This window comes from Ostrinia furnacalis, unplaced genomic scaffold (genome assembly GCF_004193835.3).
Source record: "Ostrinia furnacalis isolate ACB-3 unplaced genomic scaffold, ASM419383v2 OfSCF0535, whole genome shotgun sequence".
In the NCBI taxonomy this organism is placed as follows: Eukaryota; Metazoa; Arthropoda; class Insecta; order Lepidoptera; family Crambidae; genus Ostrinia; species Ostrinia furnacalis.
In genome coordinates, this window is record NW_021130774.1 from 54,733 (window position 1) to 78,548 (window position 23,816).

The 23,816-nt window shown below is 34.5% G+C and overlaps 1 protein-coding gene and 1 long non-coding RNA gene across 2 annotated transcripts in view; one reads left to right on the forward strand and one right to left on the reverse strand.

The window, feature by feature from the left end:
- Positions 1 to 11,309, reverse strand: part of LOC114366106 (organic cation transporter protein) — a 59,648-nt gene extending 48,339 nt beyond the window's left edge. The window contains exon 1 of the mRNA XM_028322893.1: positions 10,997 to 11,309. Coding sequence (XP_028178694.1) covers positions 10,997 to 11,102 — 106 coding nt within the window. The 5' untranslated portion in view covers positions 11,103 to 11,309. The remainder of the gene's footprint in view (positions 1 to 10,996) is intronic.
- On the forward strand, positions 8,829 to 9,818 carry LOC114366108 (uncharacterized). The gene is made up of 3 exons (XR_003657006.1): positions 8,829 to 8,960; positions 9,323 to 9,444; positions 9,743 to 9,818. It is a non-coding gene; the product is annotated as an uncharacterized LOC114366108 (long non-coding RNA).
- Positions 11,310 to 23,816: the final 12,507 nt, after the last annotated feature.

Here is a 23,816-nt window from a genome sequence, read left to right on the forward strand (position 1 = left end):
CAAACTGCAGCAAGTTTTGTGGAAAGATATAACCATGATTGAAGAGATGAGCCAAGATTGAAAAATATTAAGACATACCTAAATATTTCAAGGACGAAACTATTTTTGAAAATAAGATGTAGAGTGAGCCACAGAAAATACTACTACGAGTCTGAAATACCTAAATTAAATACGAGTACCTACTACATAAACAGTGTGAGTCACGTTAAAGTGTACATATGAACATAGATGAAACTAGACCTATTTCTATCGACAAAAAAGAGGTCAACATTTTTTTGAGATTTTTTAAAAAAAATTATTACTTATTGTAAAGAAAACGTAATAACTTTTAAACTGAACGGTATATCTTGATAAAATAAAAACAGTAATAATGCTAGATAACAGGCAATACTAAACAAATACATAAAATACACAAAAAAGGCCAACAAATAATAAAAAATGATACTTTTTGAAAAAAATCTGCTTTTAAATTCGTGTTTTTTTGGTTATTTGATAAATTTCTCCAAAAAATGCCCCTATAACCGATAGTTTTTATTACTTTGTATTATTCTCTATCGTATTCCCTTCGTAAAACTAAAAACTGCATGTCTCTATCCCTATCACAACGTTTGCAATGATCGTTTGAACTAAGCCTCTCCGGGCGCGCCATTCAACGCTTCGTTAAGACAAGTTAGATTTTAAATAAAAACAAAAGATTTCGAAGTAAAATAAGCATTTTAGTTAAAATTAAATTTGTCTCTACCTGTAGCGGAGAATAATGTTGTGGCAGGCCTTTGTTCAAACGATCATAACAAATGTTGTGATACGGATAGAGACATGCGATTTTTGGTTTTACAAAGATAATACAATAGAGAATAATACAAAGTAATAAAAACCACCTGTTATAGGGGCATTTTTTGGAGAATTTTATCAAATAACCAAAAAAACACGAATTTAAAAGCAGTTTTTTTTTTTTCAAAAAGTATTATTTTTTATTATTTGTTGGCATCTTTTGTGTATTTTATGTATTTTTTTAGTATCGCCTGTTAATTAGCATTATTACTGTTTTTATTTTATCAGGATATACCGCTTAGTTTTGACCTCTTTTTTGTCGATAAAAATAGGTCTAGTTTCATCTATTTTCATATGTACACTTTAACGTGACTCACACTGTATACTTGAATTAGCATAAACTATAACAACGATACTTCAATATCGCATTAATGAATTACGAATTTTATTATCAATTTATTAATAAAATATCATTACCCTTTTTATTGCTTTACGGTCATAACAAATGGCATGAATATTTAGTGAGCTTCAATTAGCAGTTGTTCTATAATTTGATAAATGATTACTTATTCGATTTGATTGATGGTTTTTATAAATGAGGTAGATTTAATAGGCTAGGTAAAAGAGGTGCAACGTGACAAATGATGGTATCAATGCCATCAAGTGACCGTTAATAATTTCGGTTAGCCTTCAGACAATAAGTAATTGAACCGACCTCATTGCAAATTGTGTCTAAGTTAAACAATACCTAACTAATGTAAAATACAGTCTGTGATAATATTTCCATGAAAAACTGAAATTAGAATTAATAATTTTGCAATTGTTATAGGAAAAAATGTAAACGTACTCTTAGGCTGAGTTGCACCACCTAACTTTAATCGTAACTATGACGATAACCAGTGAATTTTTTTGTATGGAGTTTGGCAGATTTTTGACATTTGTCGAAGTTAAAGGAAGATGGTGCAACCCAGCCAGTAATGAGTACGTGTACGTTTCAGTTGGACTATGAGTAATTAAATATTGAATGTAAGTAACACAAAACAAAAATCAATAATTAATACTCTTTTTAACTTTAATAACACAACTAGATGTAACTTTGGTAACCAACTATGGCAGAAAAATAATATTTTACCTAATAATATGAAGAAGTTCAATTCATCATATCACTCTAGGAATGTAAGTATTCGGAAAAAGGGAAAGATGACTAAGCTGAAAATAATTTCCTATAGCGTTCCAAAAGTAGAGTGGGTAACGTCGGAAGCCGGAATACATATACTCGTATCAATGGAAATGATATAATGTATAGGATCAAACGACCCTTCGCATTACTTGTAGGTACTAAATAAATAGGTAGGTAGAGATAGAATTTAAATACTTTAAATTCTATATACTTAATTAAAGTACTACTTGTGTAGTACAAAATCAACTAAATAAATAGAAAAGACTATTCTAAAGTTGATTTTGTACTACACAAGTAGTACTTTAATTAAGTTGATAAAATAAAATCTCATCCTTCCAATTTATTAAAACTTTTAGGGAAAAAAGGTTCTCTATATTCGCCTCCTGATCCCAAACAATATTACACAATTGTTATAAAGATAATGGCGCATCAATCTAAGAACACTACCTACTGCATAAAAACTATGCAATAGGTAGCTTTAGTTATAAACGGTCTATATCAGAAAGAATTAAAAGCTTCGATTACGATAAAAAAAATCTCAACTGAGTCAATAAAGTTGACTTTTAGGGCGGCCCGGCCGTACCGTCAAACGTTTTCTAGAATAAGTACTTTCTTATACCTATACTTAGTCTTATGAAAGATACAAGCACATAATAAGCCTGCTTGGTCATAAAATTGAATTCAACCAATCGCAGGAGTATTTTATTGAGTTTGAATCAAGTTTGGAACGTCATTATCAAAACACGGCCTTAATTATTATTTGAATCACCACGAAATTAGAGTGCATTCAGTCGCAAAACAGTGCACTTTGAATTAATCGGATTCTTGTTTTTCACAGAAGATTAACATCGTGATACGGATAAAAAACTAGGACTTTTACCTTTACACTTCACTACGTTTAATTTTGTTACGTCATTCTTAATTCACTGCTGCTGACACCTGCCCAAATAACTGTTTCAGTGATAACACTTAGAAGTATTCAAATATAAAAAAACTACATGTTTGTTTGTGCAAACACAATGAGTATTTTATACATATCTATATTCAAATACCGTATGATACGATTCTAGACATTTTATAATTACTCCAGGATGAGCGTTTTGCGTTTTCACAGAAAGTATCTTACGCCTTCAAAACACTTAGGCTGGGTTGCACCATCTTACTTTGACTTTGACAAACGTCAAAAATCTGTCTAACCCGCGTTACTCCAATCACGAGTAGGCCAAACCGACACCTTCACCTTTCGGCTATTGTTGTTTAAAAATTTTCACAGCAATCTGCAGCTTGTCATTTTTTCTACGAAGTTGCTTTCGCATAAATCCTTACGACGAAAGGTTATATAGATATTAGGTCTTTGTGATATTCTTGTGGCGCCAAAGATTAATTAACCTGCTACAAATACCTAAACATTAGTCACTTCACTACCGGTCGGAGATCTACTATTTACGAGAACAACTTGTTTTGTTTGCGTAGTTTGTATCTGCGTAAATATTGTTTCGGAGGTTCCACATAGCTAATAATATATTTCATTTGCTTTGTTGTAATACAGTTAGGATTTGATTTACCTACTTAAAGTGTTACATTCAACTCAATTTTCTTTTAAAAAAATTTTGGTGTGCCTCCTATTTACTTGGAATATCCGAGTATATCAACTATATCAATTGTATTCGATAAATTCATAAATAAGTAATATTAAAGTACTTTATTGTTGCATCTTAACCCCTTACTAATAAAAAGGTAAACACGCGTTAAACAGTAGTTTAAAACGTCATTACCATACTAAACGTCACTTTAAACGAGTGTCCAATGCGCGTCTAATTTTAATTAGTAAGGGGTTAAGTATAAACGTGATTAATAAACACCAAATCGAAGTGAACAACATTGCATTAATTAGGATGATTAATTTTTTTATTGCCAAATAATGACTAAAGAAATGTTTGATTACAATAAAATTATTATACCAAATTAAATTAAATAGTTGCGATAGTCAAAAATGAACACCTACAAAACCCCTAAAACACCGCATTGCAATGAGGGCTATCGTTTTTATACTTAACAGTTGGCACCCCTGGCAATTGACAGGACCTTACTCTACATAGGCGCCATCTTGATGAGTGCAAATGCGATAGTCCTCCTACCACTTTAGCGCTCACAAGTTGGCGCCACTGTCTTCGCTACTAGCAAGTGACAGGACCTTACTCTACAGTAGCGCTAACTGGTGAGCGCTAAAACGATAGCCCTCATTGGAGTAAACCACTAGCTGCACGCACCAAAAGTGCATTTCAGTAGCACAAATATAAAAAAAAGTCAATATGCGACAACCCTATTTCTGTTTACTGGTTAATACCAATACCCTTTACGGGCCACATGCGCTCGCGCGGAATACTAACGCAGGGTTGTGTCAATTTCACGTTCTAATCTCAAACGCCGATTGCACAATAATTTGCGCCTTAGCATTGCAAAGCGTGCATGACATTGAATTTACGCAGATTTTACTGCCGGACCACAATCACATACGTATAGCGAAATAAGATGAATTGTAGGTTTTTATGTAAAAATACTGAAGTAAATTCTAATTGGAGACGCTTCCGACGACGATTCTTTAACTATTATACTTTTTAGAGCATTTAAATCGTCAAAATATACAAAAAATAAGAATACCTAATAATAAAAAAAAAAATTTTTAAAAAGCTAAACGTCAGTTTTTAATATCAAAATAACCTTGTTTGTACGAAATTCATAAGATAAACATCATCAAACCCCATGAGCATTTTACATGAATCGTAAAATGCTTTAGTTATTTGCAAAAAAATACGCTGCTCGGGGACCCGCGGGCCATATCACTTGTGGGTCTAAATCGAAAACTAATTGCCACCCGAGGGAGCGATATCACTTTCAAAATATTGGTTTGGAGGAAAACCGTTTAGCAAATCTTTTAGGCAAAGAACACATGTTTCGGCATTGGATTGCCATTCAGAGGGATTGCAAGTTCAGTTCCAGTCGACCGCTGCAAACCCATACCAAAACAAGCATTACATGAAGAGGCTAATCAGAATATTTTCAAAATACAGCGAATACTTTTACGTTTTAAATTACAATTTTTTTTTACTTACGACCAAGAATTACTTTCCTATTTCAACTGAATATAGGAAGAGTTCACGCGTTCACTGACCTTATAAGATGACAATCGAATAGGTAACGTCAGCAACTGTCAGGGCATTCCTACATAGCAGATGCAAAGGTGTATAAAGGTCGTCAATTAAACAATACCAATTTAAGGAAAGGTTAAGTAATGTGATAAAATAAAATCAAGTACAAATAGAACATTTCCGCTCGTGTGGGTGTCGTTAATTTAAATTTTGTTTAAATTCGCACGTATTTTATAAAGTCGCGACAAGGTTGGCTAACTCGTCAACTATTAGTTAAACGAATAAGGTAAATGAAGGTGAACAAATAATTTGGTGTTAGATTACCATCACTTAATTTTCTAAGTGAACTCTACCGTATTTGGAACAATCTACAATTGATTGCTCATGATTCAATTGTAATTGAATGAATTAAACTAACAATAACTAAGAGTTTAAAACACCCACACTAACAATATTTGTATGATTGTATCTTTCAAAGTTTCAATTAACATTGAATTTAAACAAATCACCTTGGACAACCTTCATTTGTTTATTATAATATTAAAAGGTTTGTCGGAATAGATAGCGTTAAAAGGGCCTTTGTGAAAATGGTTTCCCATTCCGGTAACAGCCTATCTTCCGGACGAACAAACTAATTCAACTATTTATTCATGCATATATAAATATACTTACGCTAATCAACTTTATTGACTTAATCATGTTATTAATTGATAATTGCCTTCACTAAAATGGAAGCTACTTAAATATCTAAACATGTTTGTCATAAAACAGTAATTAACGTTTTAACAGTTTTATTGGGGTAATTAACGAGCGCAATAAAATAATAAGCGAAAAATGGTAGCTAATTTTTAACCCTGAAATTAAAGTGAAACATTAAAAGATAGAAAACGAAAATAAAAAAGTTTCATAAATAATTTTCCGGGCAGAAATCCAACAAAAAGGCAGATGAAATCTGTTACAAAATTCAAACTTCAGTCTTAAGATCACCGAGAAGTAAGAAATTCTTAATTAATAAATCAAGCCAAGAGAAACCAATGTTCGCGGAACTATAACTAAGAATGTGTATTTTTCGATTCAAAACCAGTAATAAATCAATCATAAGTACCTACCTAGAAAAGGCTGATATTGTAAATAGACAGTTTTGAGCTCTATGCTGCTTTTAAGGTACTATCTACATGATTTTGTGGTTTTAATTAATGATTTTCATTTATCTAACCGACTTATTCTTTCATAAATAATTAAGTATAAAATAAAAATAAGCTTGCTTATTTTACAACAAACAACCAAATCACTAGTATGATAGATGTACATTATTATTTACGGTAGCAACTCTCCTTTTACAAGATTTCAGCAAAAATGTTGCAGTGAATAACAATGTAAGTAGATCTCAGAGCTTGTAAAAAGCTTATCTTGTTTTACCAGATTCAACGTAGTAAATATGAATTTTAAGACAAAACACAGAGGGGTTATTTTATTTTGAACAAAGTCGCGATTTAACGTTATCAAAGCTTGTAGCCCAAGCCAGCCAAATCAAGTTTCTATACTTATCTCAAATAAGTACTTGTTTTAAGTTTAGACCGATCCAAAACTGGTACCATTCATCAAATTCGAATCGTGCGCAGTGCGACTGGGGCCTGCTGGGTACTTATTAATCAGGTAGGTAGATATCTATACAATAAATGTCTGGTGTCGAAATAAATGCAAATGCAAATACAGTCTCTTTGAAACAAATTGAAAAAAAAAATGTTACTAGTATACATGACCTTCATGATTTTAACTTATAATAAGTACCAATTTAAAGTGGTTATGTAACTAAACCAACTGAAGCACGGATAAACTAAAGTAAACAGCAATTTTCGTGTAGGCACATACACGTGGATGTTGCTATAATTTTATTTTCAAGTCGTGACGTTATTAATATATTAATTGAAAAGTCCACATTATGCTTTTGGCACATTCAGTTCGAAAAATTTTGTATGAAAAATTAAACAGCGCCCCCTAGGGCGGCTATAATATAGGGGGCGCTGTTTAATTTTTCATACAAAATTTTTCGATGACACTTTGAATACGCAACGAAACGAACTCGAAAGTTTTTCCTACTAGAGGTACTAGAGGTACTGTACCTCTAGTACGAAAAACTTTCGAGTTCGTTTCGTTTGCGTACCTATATTATAGCCGCCCTAGGGGGCGCTGTTTAATTTTTCATACAAAATTTTTCGATGACACTTTGAATACGCAAACGAAACGAACTCGAAAGTTTTTCGTACTAGAGGTACTGATCGCAAATTCTCAGCCGTGCAGTGAACGCATTAACGCATAATTATGCACTACAGTTTGCAAAATTTGTATGAGATGGCGCATAACTGTGTAAGCTCGTCTTTGCTCTACGATCTCATAGAAGCTTCGATCAACAATACCAACTGGTTAGATATCGAAAAAAGTGATTAATTACAATAAAAAGAACTCACTTCTAAAGTGCGCTCTTATTTCCCGAGACGTAACTTTTGCGCTTACCCGAATAGGTATCTATGTTTGTAGTTGGTATTGTTGATCGAAGCATACAAGAATCGCACTACCCGCGCATGATACGCATCAATTTAGGTATTAGCCTAGGCGCAGACCACCGACTTTCAGTTGGCCGAGAGTTGGGCCCGATTTTAATTTGTATGAAGAATCGGCCGATACCAAATCGGTGTAATGTGCGCACTTTCATACATCTTCATACTGATTAACAGCCCGACTCAACTATCGGCCAACTAAAAGTCGGTGGTCTGCGCCTGCGTCTGCGGTGGTCTCTAAAGAACTTAATGCACGTGATAAATAAAATCGATTCATAGTGCCGCTACGCCTTCAGATCCTCTTCTTCTCCATGTTGTTTTCTTCCATAATCTCATAAAGAATAGTTGTTTAGGTGGTTTTAGTTTAAAAGTAAAAAGGAAAACCTACTTGTTACAATGTAGGTAAGTAGGCTAACTTTTCAGCATTGACGTTTGGTCATTGTACTAAAATGTTTTGGTTTTACCGTGTTCCACTAAAATTTAAAGGGTAACCACATGAATATTAACTTGTAGGTGCTTAATTGCCTATATAACGAATTTTAATGTTCTGCTCTATGTTGAGTAATGTCGGTACGCACATGTTAATTGTGTACAGAGGCCTTCCACCATACACTGATTTACTGATGCACCATCAAAAATAACAAACGCCAGTCAAAGAAGAACTACTTGTATCACTAACAAAATATACTCACCCATTTAAATGCAGTAGATAACGAGAAACAAATAGGTAATACACATAACAATAGACACACGTCTATTTTATGAATATTTAAGCTTATGTAAAAGCATGGCATGAGACGTTTTCTGTATTTTATATGCGGTTATTCATATAAAATGACACTCGTAAAATCTTTATCACAAAGATAGAGATCCTCTCAGAGAGTTCCACTTCCAAAAGATAACATTAGGTACCGCGGTAGGCTCTCATGATACTTAAAAACGATTAATTAATTAAAAACCACTGATGACGTAATAAATTTAACCACAGATGACGTGAATGCGATAAAGATTTAAGAGAGAGACGTATTTCCGATGCTAAACAGTTTCAAAAATATTTTAGAACTTTAACTACCTCTTATACACAATTAATATAAATATAAATATTATGCAATATTCTATTGTATGTAATAATTGATACTTAGCCGCGTCATATAATCTTCTCAGTTATGATAAAACGCAACTACTTACATGCTTTTATATGCTATAACATGGATAATAGACATGTTACTCAATAGATATTCAAATCAATATCACCTACACCAATTACGTAGCATCAACAAGATTTTCTACATTTTATTAGTTGTAAGTACATTTAATGTGATAATTATGTAGTTACAATGTTATTCTTGATCACATTACATCAATGTTTTCCCGGGAAGATTGACTTTTGATTTGATTTCAAATAGTCAAACTTTTCATTCCAATTCAGTTATATTTAAATTAGTGTAGGTAAAAGAGCTGAACATGAAATTATTTATGTACTTAAATTAGTTCTTTTTTCAGAACTTGATAATAAGTGGAATATCCCTTAAAAAATATCAGACTGCTGCTGCGTGTAGTAAATCGGCAAACTTTTAAAACTTGTTCATTTAGTAAAGTGTAAAGTTTTCCTCTAATTGAAAAGTAACAAACACTATTTCTGCGAATTATTCTTTTTATTCCAGGTGTAGTCTTTTTTTGCGGTGGAGCCGCGGTCAGCAAAGGATCATAATCCTGACAAATAAAATTCAACGAAATACAGTTTTTAATTCGAATCGAGGAAAATTGCTACGATTGCTACGAGTAAGTGAGTATCAAAACTACAACAATGCACCTGAACTTTCTATAGTATTTAAACCAATACGTGGTGGACGTGTAAAAATGCTGTTTGGGAGCCTATTTGCATAAATAAAAGATTTGATTTTTGTATTTTTTGTCACACAATGATCTTGCTTTATCTAAAACTGATATATGCGGTAAAACACAGCCCGCGCTGAGTAGTGCAAACTGGAACAATAACATTATCTACAATAAAATTAGCCGTGAAAAACTATAACATTATTGTTATTTATTAGAGAATGATTGATCTTATTGTTTTGTTACAGAGAACATAGACAATACTTGACATGGATGGAAGACATGGCTTCTACCTTAGCTTCTACCAAATAAGCAGATGGATGGATAGGTAAAGCCAGAATATTCACACTGGTCACATTTTTTTGTAATTGTACAATAATTTTAAATGATAAAGTGAGATACGTCTCTATTGTAATGAAAGGTATTAATTACCGGTATACAATGACCGGTTTTCCGATAAGATTGTTTTGTGATTTCTAATAACTACGTACTACTATACTCGTACACTCTATCTCTCGCTCAATCAGCAGCACATAGAGAGACTACATTTTTGTTTCAAAATGCATCCATTATTTAACTTGATGTGTCGTCCTTCGTATATTAAATTGCTAGAAAACACTAACGTCTTAGAAAAAATATTTAGTGAAGTTAATTAATGCCTGTTTTCACCATCAATCCCTAATTTTTAAGTGACCCCTATGCGAACAAAATTCCTGTTATGTGTTACAATAGGGGTCACTTAAAAATTAGGGATTGATGGTGAAAATAGGCATAAGTATACTAAATATTTTAGCCATGGGTAGCTAATTATTGGCTAACAATTCTTTCATATAGATCGATAACATTTTAATCAATACCGATTAATTGCTATTTAATATAAGCTTAACTGTATATTTTAATAATTTGCAAAATGTTTCCGTTAAAATGGAATTTTTATTAGAGACGTAACGTGACTTCTGATCCTCTTCACCAAAACTGGTTCCTAAAGCTACTACAAACAAATCGGTACAAAACAGGGTCCTCCTTCGATGTACCGGATTCCAAGCTTCACTTTTGTTTTTATTTACAAGGACGCATTTATGTTTAAAGCCATAGGCAACTTTTTACATGAAAATTCACTAAAATGGACTGCGACGGATTGTATATTTTCAAGGTAGAAGACAAATTGTGAGAAAATATTATGAATGACAAGGCTGTTGTTCACGCATAGCCAGGCTTGCGATTCCAATGCAACTAAAGTGGCGACTAGTTTTCTGAAGTTTCCTAGGAACACTAAATATTTTTGCCTTATTTATCTGAATCGATGAAACTACTAAATACCTACTGGTTCATTAAAATGCTTAACTGGTAATATTAAAGTGTGCCTCTTAGACATTGATTTTAGCGTATCAGCTATTGTCATGCACAGTTTACGACGTACGTCCATTCACCGGAACGGATACTATTATTGACACTTGTCTTAAGAAAATTTTAAAACTTTATAAACTAAAATAGAAACATACTTTTTGCTCGTTTCCCCCTGTCCGGCAAAAGGGGGAGGCTGTTGGGTTTCTGCAGGAGCTCCTGCAGCTCCGGCTGGGGGGTGAGCTCATCGTTCCTGGACTTCATGGTTAGTGTCTGCACTGTCACAGGATTTATTTCATAACTTTAGGGGGTCACACTCGCGGGTCGGTGCACGCGGGGTATTCGGGAGCGGGTCCGCGGTAGGTGCATGGCTGACTGGCGCGGGGTTGGGGCGGGTCGTGCTTATATCGGCCTGGTCGCTCCGGTGACGCGAGGATGCCAGCGGAGCCGCGCCGCGACTGAGCCAGCCTGCGGCCGCCGGCGGTCAAGGGTACCACCTCGTAAATCTGACCGTTCAACGGATTACGCCTTTACATTTCAAACGTAATACTTAATAGGCGTATTGTGTTCTAATCAAGGCCCCGTGGAAATAGTTCACGTGAAATTTCATCGATCTGCATTTAATTGCACAGACAAACTTGAAACAATACAGCCTTTGCTTTGTTAGAAGAAAAAAGTGATTAAAAAACACCCTTGAGGAGAGACTGTGAAACATTGAAAAATAATATATAATTGAACTTTACTTTCCTTCTGTTAAGACACGACGTCCGAGACAATATAACTAACGTACAGTAATCGACCTTTAAATCATGTGAAAGTGACTATTTATTCATACTGTTAATGCCAAGATTTGACGTCACATACCTAGGTAACTTCCCTAAAATATTGCAGTAGTTTCTTATCGTTCATTGATTTTGAACATAAAGAAAACCCTTTGATTAAAGAGAAATCAACGAGGAAAGCAGAGCAAACAGACATTAAGTAATGTTGTAACATGTACTTATAAGTTAAAGATAGTAAAGATTCAAGATTCATACTTGTGTGATAGAGTCATCGGAAACTTATGATTGTTTTTAAAAAAAATAAAAATATTCCAAGAATTGTATAAATTATTCGATGTACATACGTATTTTGGGTTCTGATGAAAAATCATATTATACAATAAAATTATTTCCTATTATCGTATTCCAGTCCGGGGATTTTTGTGTTAGTCACATTTACATAATTATGTACTTTGTCAACTAGGTATCCGTGTCACATACTTATATTCATAGGTTTTCCTGTATAAACCTTTCTATTATTTTATCTCTAGCATATTCAAATCAGTGGGTAGGTGTATGAGGAAGTGTTTGTGAAAACCTGATTTAAGTACATTGACAAATAATTTCTTTAGACCAATAGTTATTTATGCATGGATGTGTGTAGATTCTCAATAAAAGGTATAATAGTAAAGATTCATACTTGTGTCATTTTGTCGTTTTATCGAGGGTCATCCTTCAAATAGCTTGCAGATTTTATTCAGTTACTAAGGTTATGTTTCAAAATTTGCATTAAAAGTGGATTAACTTAAATAACACAACTACTTACTAAGATTGAGAATTTAAAAAAACAACATTAAGTATTACCACCTCATAATGCGTTTAAAATTATTAAAATATAGATACTCGTACTACTATAATTTGACACCTAAAATATTTTTCTTATGTACGAATATCGCAACTGTATAGACTTTCTTGTGCATGAAAATTTCAAGAAAAGTCTACCTACAGCATTAAGCTATGTATTAAATACATACATATTGCCAAGGTTAGGTACTGTACTTTGCGCACTTATTTCCGGTGGAGTCTTAAGTGAAAACATTATTGAAAGCATAACAAAAGTAATAAAAAACAATAATGATTGTATTTCAGGAAAAACATTTCAGCTGAAGGGATTCCAATTCTATTTCTACCTACTTCTGGGCCCATTCGGGCTTTACACATACCTACTTTCAAGACATATTAACTCATATTCTACATCTAAATGAAAAATATCCTTATTTTCCACGTTTACGACGATAACTACGACATGCAACTTGTTTAGATACACACAACAATTCTACCTGGAATCTAAACCACGTGGCCATATTGCCAAACGACACTGAAACCTACGACCATAACTTTAAGGTAAAATCGATATAAGACTGTACCGATTCACTTGATTGATCGATTAATACCAGGTGTATAACATATAATTAAAGCACATTTATAATGGATCCAGTCGTATAAATAAATGTCAACTCTATATTTTCTAAGTTCTGCAAAACCTGTTTATAATGACCGGTCAACTTCTAGGATCGTCATCTCCACACATACATATTTGAATAAATATTTAATATGCAAAATGTCCAGTATTATTTGTGGATGTTAAACAATTCGTAAATACATAGGCATGAGTGTGTACATTTATGTAAGTAAATAATTACTCCAAAAACATACCCTCCTTCTGGCATAGTCGGGTTAAGAATGATTTACTCTTATGTAATCTGTGATAAACTTGTAACAATAATGTAACATCTTACAAAAGAGACACCTGTCTTGGGTTTTTTTACGTCTAAAAATCAAGTACAAAATTATTTAAATATGAATAGGTACATTATTTTAAAAAGTTCAAAAAGTCGATTTGCTAATTGTGCACACTAGAATAAAATTTTAATCAAAAATATCTTTGTTTATAAACTAATTTAATGTTTGATTAAGTATGTAACATTTTCGTACCTACCTATTGGATACATTAAAAAGATCAGAATCTTAATGTTTAATAAAAAGAATTAATGAATCAAATAAATTTGAAAAATATATTTTATATCCTTGTAACTGTTTATTTACTTAAGTGCACCATCAACATTACAAACTCAAATATTGAGTGTAGTACGAGAAATAACTGTTAATTAATTTTTGCCTTTATCACATCTATTATACGACTTATATTTACTAGTCACAGAATTTACTACCGCGTTGTAGAAAAGGTAAAAGGTACGGCAAAGCTAAGGTCCCAGTGCCGGAAATATGACCCTAAACTTGACCAAGCTTAAATTTTGATTAAATTTTAATAATGCTAATTCATTATAATGCTGTTGAATTAACACATATTAGTATGCTCTTTGCTTAAAAGCTTTTGCTTATACTAAACTTATTCAAAAACCAACTAAAGGAATAACCTACTTAAAAACTTGTATTTACAATGGCGAGTAGATAACCACCAGTAGAGTATTACCAAGCTAAAATTGATTAAATATTTATATACTCAGGTGTTACACTAAATAAATAAGGAACTACTTATTTAAAAACTTTCCATAATTCTCTAAGGCTCTACTCTCTAGGCAGGTATTGGGTATGATACCTGTGTTCGTTCATTACACTAACATTTAGTTCTACTTCTGTCTTAAAGGATTCGAATGCACAATGCCGTTGTACTAATACTTAATAATCAAAGTGTAACATGCACTACGAACAATGTTTTGTTATAGTAATCGATATTTGTACTAACGCTTACATTATACCGAAGTATTATTCTTTGATAATACAATGAAGAGTGATTTAAGTAGGTATTACGAGTATGTAACCTACTTATAAAATAATTTGTCATACCATGGTATAGGTATGACAAATTATTTTAATCAATATATTTATGTTCATTCATGCCCGAAGAGGCGAATCATGACTGTACCTAAGAATATTTTGTATGACTGTGACATCCTGTAGTAACCCATGTTTTATGAATGAATAAATAATTAAGTCAATTAATAGACCTAAACGTTAATCAAAAACACAATTTTCAATGTACCTACCTATTTAACAATGTTACGTCACAGATAATATAATACTAGGTTACGTTATACGTAAATGTAATATAGCAATATTTATTTCACTTGCCCATTAATTAAATGTTGATTCCTAGTTTGATAGCTGGATCCCACCCAATTAATCATTTCCATTTTTAAATTACTGACCGTAAGTAAAGTATTTTTTACTTTAGTAAAGTAAACTCAGAGTAAACAAACTTTAACCAAGGTGTGAATATTTTTTGTCAAAACACGATTTATCCTTAACTTATTTAAGTTAAAGGAATAAGTAATTGAATAAAGTACCTACCTAATTCTAAGTGGAAACGTGAAAATAAACTTGATTGTCAAGGTCTTACTCAGAAGTAAGTACCTAACGCTCGTATTCACTATGCTTGCTTAAGTGAAGCAGCAAATCGAACTCACGGCGTTGAATAAAGCTCTGTGATTGGTTCGTGTGTCACTCTGTGCGTCCACGCGCACTGTGAGACCTCATAATAATGTTTGTGAATACGGGCGTAAATGACTTCATGTGATGTTAGTAGTCACCTACCTAAACCTGGCGACAAAAACAGAATTTATTTATTTATTTAATGGAAAAGGACCATCGTTCAAAACATCAAACCGCAACATGGCTTAGATTAACCAAATAAATAAGTAGTTACTTAAGTATTATTCATATTGATACTATAAACACATGCATCATCAAAACTACCTATGTAAAATAGACAGGAATCTGTCTTTCAAATTGTAACTTTAGGAGAAAATATGAAAATGTTTTACTTTTGGTTTTGAATTACATAACGATGCATTGCCCGCATTAAAAAAAATAGATGTCTATAAAAATTTCTGCCATCTTCCTTTTACTGAAGGTTCATGAGATTCAGCCGCTGCCAGCAGGCGACATTCGGAGAAAAGTGGCAGACTAGTATTATATTATCTGTGGTGGCAGCTTAATAAAGTTGACACCTAAGGCAACCGTCCGCGTCGTGGCGATAACTGCAAACCAGTTTTGCAAGTTCTGCAAAACTTTCTGTAGATTTGTATTTTATTTAAAAAAAAATTAAAATAAAATAAAAATCTACAGAAAGTTTTTCGTTAATGAAGAAAAACTATCCAGTAGGTCCAATATGTAGCCTACATGAATTAAAGCCAAAATAACTGAACAACAATATTATGCCTATGATTAATTCTTGCCTCCTACAAACAACCTACGCTCTATTGCCCTCTGGCCGGCTACATAAATATCTAGTTTACTTATTTACTAGCAACATAATTATTATTATAACCACAGAATACATAATAGTAGCAACAGAAATTGCACTCCTTTGTGTAGGATCAGATGCCGACATTTTAACGGTAATAATAATAATGCAAAATTTCCAACGAACCTGGTGCATTCGAAATCGCACCCTACTACTACGCTCACAAGAGCGCAATTTTTTTTGTGATCAGAATTGATCTACGTCACAGCTCAAGCGTCAGGGTTGTTTAAACAAAGTAAAATAAATAAAATAAATAAAATTAAAAACTTAATTTTAAGAAGCATTTATTGTTTTTACGATTGGTAAACGTTAATCTAGTGGTGTTTGTATTTCGTACCATCTCCAAAGTACCTATTAATAAACTTGAGTGTTGCGATTATTCGAAATTGGACAAACAGTTTTAAAAGGTGTAGTGTCGGAAAATAGACACGGTGAAGTAAAGTTAATGTTTTATTAGCTTAAATAATGTTTTTGCTACAGCTTTTTGTCTTAAGTATTTGAAATTGCAGTTATTTTTCATTATTTGAATTACTATTTTTAAATTACAGTTAATTATTATTTGTAAATATTACGATTTTCCATCATAAAGACAAATTAAAGTGCTGTTGGAACAATATACCTTGATTGCGACGATGATCAACCGAGCGCGAGAGTGTATAGGTACGCATGTGTACACAGGCGCGTGGCGGCCCTGACTGATTTGCAACTTGGAGTTGTCGCGCGCTGTAGGTAATTATCTCGGCCGGCATAGGCGAGTGACGGAGGCCTGTTATAACCAGGCAGCAACTAAGTAGGTAATAGGTTACCCAAGTCCTTTAACCATTGCCATATTTTAGTTCTATCCTTTAGTTTAGATAATTTCGTTTTTAAAAGTTTTAGTTAAGTATACAGTGGTTTTACGAGGATACCGATGAAACGAAGTCGGGATTTTGCGAAATGCCATTTACTTGGTATCTTTTGCAGGTTTGAAAATAGACTACTTATTATTTAAATCGAATTATTAAAACAAAACTTAGATGAAAGTTAAAATTAAATTATGTATTTTCCAACTATGGAAAACCTAACTCTGCGAGAAACTAACTTTCGGTAATCTATCAGAATCCTGTTCAGAATCGAACAGTCAAAAACTTAATCATCAAAAAAACATAACTTTAAAAAACTGATTTAGCGAAAACCTACATAGCGATTTTTTTTTTTCAATATATTTCGGCGCCATGTTGCAAAAATCGTCACTCGTCGATATTCACAACGATGACCACGACCACTTTTGCATGAGTGTACCAAGTAGGAAGAAGCCCTATCGAAACCCTAACTTTCGAAAACGTAACTTTTCGTGAACTTTCGAAAACATACTAACAAAAACTTACTCTCAAAAACCAAACTTCGACAACCCATCTAAAACCTAACATTCAAAATCTACCTGAAACCTCACTTTTGAAAACTTTACTATCGACACCTATCTTTCAAAAACCTACTTAATTCTCTTACACCTAATTTTATTAACGAAAACCTAACCTAATCTAACCTAACTTTGGAAAACCTATCTAAAACCTAACGTTTGAAAAACTAACCTTTACGTTAACCCAACTTTCGAAAACCTATTTAAAATCAACCTATTCTAAAACCTATCTGAAACCTAACTATTAAAAACCTAACTTTTGGTAACCAATGAAAATCTATTTAGCGAAAACCTAACTTTTTGTAAACTTTCGAAACCTACTTACTTAAGTATTTTACGTGTTCAGTACCTCTAGTACGAAAAACTTTCGAGTTCGTTTCGTTTGCGTATTCAAAGTGTCATCGAAAAATTTTGTATGAAAAATTAAACAGCGCCCCCTATATTATAGCCGCCCTAGGGGGCGCTGTTTAATTTTTCATACAAAATTTTTCGATGACACTTTGAATACGCAAACGAAACGAACTCGAAAGTTTTTCGTACTAGAGGTACTGAAAGAAAAGTGATGGAAAAACGTCGCTTTGAAAAGAATTTGTAGAACAGGAAAAACTTATATTTTTCTGGTTGTATTTAAGAAATAATATAAGGCAGCCTAATTACTGTGAATCTATTTAAATTTTATTAAACCCAAATACGTTCATAAGCTTGTATTCATTAGGTTCAAGTTACTGATCAAGCAGTAAGAATATAAAATATGCATAAGCACACTCTGACATAAAACATGTTGATGTGGGTGTAAGTACTTAAATAAATTGCATTACTTAACTACAAATGATTCCGGTTTTCTGTAGGAAGGAAGTTTTTAATTAAAGTAAACAGGAATAGATAACAATAATAAAACAAAACAAAGTTACACGTCACAGTAGGATGTAAATACTACATACTACTGGTACCCAAGTAGAAAAGTAAGCAGGTACAATACTTATGGGTTGTTCTAAGCTTAAGGAAGAATCTAAAGATATTACTTGACAAGTAACTACCTACCTGATCCTTATTCACGGCTAGATTACGTCTAGACAAGCTTTGCTACGGTTTTGGAAAAGTACCTACCTAGGTTTAACAGCATTTTTATGTAGGTACCTACTTACTTACTTAAGTTTTTTCTGAGTGTATTTAATTACTTATGCACCTTATATAATGTTTACAGTAATGATGCGGCCTAAACGATTACGAAGTTGCCTGAACCCCGGTGACCTTATAAATGGAAAATCGGCTTAATATGAATAACCTGTGCTGAAATGCGGTTAATTCAATAAAAAAAAATTCAGCACAGAATGCCAAGTTTAGCCGGTTATTAGGTAAGTAATGTATTAATTATGCAACTCGCAGATCTTCACACCTTATCTCTTGATTCTTAAACTTGTAATGCATGAAACTTCACCTAGTTTCACTTCACAGTGAATTGTCGGCCGTTTGGTTTAGTGGTTCAGAACGGATTACTAAGCCGAGAGGTCCTGGGTTCAATTCCCGGCCGGGCAGCAATTATTGAAATGATGAATTTTAATTTCTGTGACGGGTCTGGGTGTTACTATGTCCTAATATGTATTTAAGTAGGTTGTATTACAAAAAAAATGGATTTAAGTATGTTTATATCCGTTGTCTAGTGCCCATAGTAGGTACAAGCTTTGCTTAGTTTGTGACTAGAGACGCAGTGTGTGTTGATAGGCCCCCTTAATTTAATTTATTGTCCGTGGTGCATAATCTTTTTCTTAAAGGTTTTAAACCTTTGTTTGTCACCTGTCATCCGCTTTGCAATGGAGGGAAGTCGAACCTTAATTTCGAACTCCTCCTATGTTCTTCTGATTAATTTCGTTGCGGGTCCAATGACAGTTTAACTTTCCCCCGGGACAAACTTGACCTTCATTGGTTGGGTTTTTTTGGCGGTCAAGCTGTAGATCCTGGCTACACAGGAGTTGCAGTGGTGGGAACGAGAGGTGGGAATAGTCCCGTTTTAGAGGCGCAGTGTAAAATGTCCAAGGATTTATTTATTTTTCAGCATACGTGAACTGACGATCAAATGTTAGGAAGAAACAGTACTTCTATGGAAATGGATATGACACTAGAGATATCAACAGGTGAATGACACCAAACGAGTTGCCCATATAGCGCGTAGGAGGTAAGGTGAATACCTGCATTCATCTGATAACCATCTAGTTTTCCTTGTCCAGCAGAGTGCGGGGAAAGCCCTTACCTGCGTAGATGCTAATTTCAAAATTTTTCACTTTATAGTTTTACTAGCTTTTGCACACGGTTTCACAGTTTATCTTATATGTTATTCTCGGTTATAAACAATAATACTGTAAAGTTTCATCAAAATCCGTTCAGTAGTTTTTGCGTGAAAGAGTAACAAACATCCAGACAGAAGGTTGAGGATTCCGGGTGAAGCTCGCTTCCACCTTCGGCCTGATCATCACTTACCATCAGGTGAGATACAGGCCAAGAGCTAGGCTTCCTCGTTGTGAATAAAAAAAAAGAAAGACATCCAAACTTTTGCATTTATAATATTAGTAGGACTAGCGGCCGCCCGCGACTTCGTACCCGTGGTACTTGCCCGTTTTACCCCTTTAGGGGTGGAGTTTCCTAAAATTCGTTCTTAGTAAGCACCTACGTTCTAAAAGGAAACCCCATGCAAAATTTGAGACTCCTAGCACTAGTAGTTTCTGAGATTTCGTGATGAGTGAGTCAGTCAATCAGTGACCTTTGCTTTTATAGATATAGATACCTACAGATATTAAAGTGAGTTTACCACATAATTTGTGTGGCCAACCGGGGAATCGAACAACAACTCACGACTCTCAGATTTATCTTTTCGCACAAAACGCGTTATATTAAAGATAGGCCAGATCTTAAACGACCTAAATAAAAAGATCCTGAGTAGCTAAATTGATAAGCTGTTTCTTACAAATGAAACATAAAAGAGATACCCTGCTATCTGTCAGAGATTTCAACGATTTCGGTTAGGCTTTATCTGAAAGGAAACTAGAACTATTTTTAATAGTAGGTAATATAATACATTTTGTATACATATGCAGTGCTTGCTAGCATGATGAAGTATTAGGAGTACCTGCTTACTAAATATCTATTTTATAGTCAAGGAAAACGCAGCTACCCACTGGAACCCCCGGACAAAGAATGTAACAGTTATCTTTTTCCGGCTGGTAGGTGGACGATAACATTTTTGCCTTAAACTTACTCCCAGGCGCATGGACTCACTCAGTGACAACAACAGATAACAACTAGTGTTCTTTAATTAATGAATTTAAATTAAAAAAAGTATTCGATAAGATATTTTCATCTATATTAGCGGATTGATCGCAATCTCAACGTTTACCAAGCGCCCGGCCCCAAATAACCCTGCATTGACTATGAGTCTACGAAAACGGTACTTAGGTATATTTCTAAAGCGCATCTACTTATTTCGATTATTCATCTTCAATTAAGTAATGGAGAATTGTTCGTAGCCGGATCTGTTATACAGGGTGTTTGGCGGAAGGTTAGACAAACTTCGTGGGTGTATAGGTAAGGTCATTTTAACCCTTCATTCGACGGATTTTTTTTTAGTTAAATTTATAAAACAGTTACTGATTTCGTTTCTTAGCTTGTCTAGGACCCCAGAAAAAATACCCAAAAAAATCGAACTATTTCAGTTTCCTGAAAAACCTATGTCCAGTATACTGGACGTTGCCAAGTTCATAAGAAAGTGACGCTCTCCAACCATGTCCAGTATACTTCCCGTTGTCGAAGAGACAGAAAAAAGAAACAAGTGGTTCCGTAATAAAATATTAATTATCATCATCATAATTTTAGCTTTATGACGTCCGCTAATGAACATTGTCCTCCCCCAATGATTATCAGGTTGGCAAGTGGGCTAACAATCGGCCAATCTGATAGTCACTCTGTATCCTGCGCCTTCCTGCTACCTTTATGGGTTCATCTGTCCACCTTGTGAGTGGACCTCCCACGCAGCGGTTGTCGGCACGTTGCCTCCATACTAGGACCTTGCTGTAGCCATCAGCCATCAGTTCTGCGTGATGTGCGCCCTGCCCATTGCCACTTCAGCATGCTAATCCATAAGGCTATATCAGTGATTTTAGTTCTTTTACGGATCTTCTCATTAGATGTCGCACAGAAACACCAAGCACAGCCCTCTCCATGTCATGCTGTGATATTCTTCTTCTCAGTCGGTACACTCTTGTCAGAGTGGTCGTGGTCATCATTTTGAATCACTATTCAGAGTAGGGCTTCCAATCCCGCAATACCGAGATCTCGGTATTCCGGGATCCCGCATCATTTTTTAGTCCCGCGTGCTGCGGGATTACGGGTGCGGGATCCCGCGGGATTTGCGGGACTGTAAAGATACATGCGCACGACCATTCGCTACCGCGATGTATGTATGTATGTATGTATGCACTTTTGATGTACCTTCAAAATCCGTGTAATTACTGTGCGTCAAATGACGATGAAACATTCTGTCTTCAACCGAAAAATTTACTTCGAAAACAAATTAAAGAATTCGTCATGAGAATGAAGTTCGGCATTTTAAATTCAAGGGTCTTATTCAAGGGACAAACAACTGTGAAGTTTCGCCATCTGATCCTGATCTTACTTTACAAGAGGAGTTGGAGTTAACTATATCATCAGCATGTAACGTAATTTGCCCGTCACCATCTCGAGCTAACAGTCTCGAATCGATCATAAAAAAAGAAATTACTCTTTATGAGTCCGGAGGGTCAATGAGGAAATATCTCACATTTACAATTATAATTCTTTAAAAGGAATACCACCGACTAGTGTGGAAGCCGAAAGAGCCTTCTCTGCTGCTGGCTATAATATTGCCTCTAAAATACGCTGCAGTTTGGCAGACAACACTTTAGACATGCTATGTTTTCTTCGCAAACATTTCCAATTGAATGATAAAAAAAATATGAAAGAAACTAAATAATTCTTTATCATTCAGCTGAAACAGTTTTTTTTCTGTTGTACTTGATTGTATTTTTATATTTGATCTCAGTAATTGAAGTGTAATTTGATTAATCTCATTTAACGTTAATTAAAGTGAAATTACGTTGATTTAATTTGATTAATGTATTGTTTTATTTGCCTCACATAATATTTTTCATAATTATATGCGGGATCCCGCCAATACCGGGATCCCGCGGGATTTGAATTCCAACTCCCGCCAATACCGGGATCGAGCATGGGGTGCGGGATTGGAAGCCCTAATTCAGAGTGATGTTCCTCGTAATACGGCGCCATTCCTCGCGGACTGCAGCTTTCCGGGTACTTTCGCTAACCGAGCACTTAGTTGCGGCCTTGATATAGTGATATAGAGAGGGCTTATTGTGAGAAGTAACCTTTCAGTAGGTACCATTATGTGATTACTGGGAAGACACTTGGACCTGTTGCTGATTTCTTCTCCTGCACTTGGACCGCCATCAAGGTGGCGTTTTGTGCAAGCATTTCAGCACCAAGGGTCAATACGGAAGCTCTCTGGAAAGACTACAGCACTGCTCAAGCTTCAATCAAATCGAAAGCCTCCTCATAGTCCACGTACGCCAAGCGTTATAGCAGGTAATACTCNATGCTGTGATATTCTTCTTCTCAGTCGGTACACTCTTGTCAGAGTGGTCGTGGTCATCATTTTGAATCACTATTCAGAGTAGGGCTTCCAATCCCGCAATACCGAGATCTCGGTATTCCGGGATCCCGCATCATTTTTTAGTCCCGCGTGCTGCGGGATTACGGGTGCGGGATCCCGCGGGATTTGCGGGACTGTAAAGATACATGCGCACGACCATTCGCTACCGCGATGTATGTATGTATGTATGTATGCACTTTTGATGTACCTTCAAAATCCGTGTAATTACTGTGCGTCAAATGACGATGAAACATTCTGTCTTCAACCGAAAAATTTACTTCGAAAACAAATTAAAGAATTCGTCATGAGAATGAAGTTCGGCATTTTAAATTCAAGGGTCTTATTCAAGGGACAAACAACTGTGAAGTTTCGCCATCTGATCCTGATCTTACTTTACAAGAGGAGTTGGAGTTAACTATATCATCAGCATGTAACGTAATTTGCCCGTCACCATCTCGAGCTAACANGTTGGAGATTGCTCGCGTCTCATCGATATTGGTGCCTTGCTGATTTTTGACAGCATAGTTAGATAGTTCACGGAGCAAATAAACACCTTGAGTTCAAGATATACGGTCAATTTTTTTACGGAGATTTATTTTCGTTCAATGGGAAGTATATCGCACGTCGTCGAATTAAGGGTTAAGAATACAAGTTCACCCATTTGACCCTAAGTGAGCTACTTTTTTTTAATCGATATTGTTGTTTTTTTTACATGTTACAGAATAAACTGGAACTGTCTCAAAATTCAATGTTTCCAGTTTCCATACTAAATGTATGCCGACGGACGACACATTAT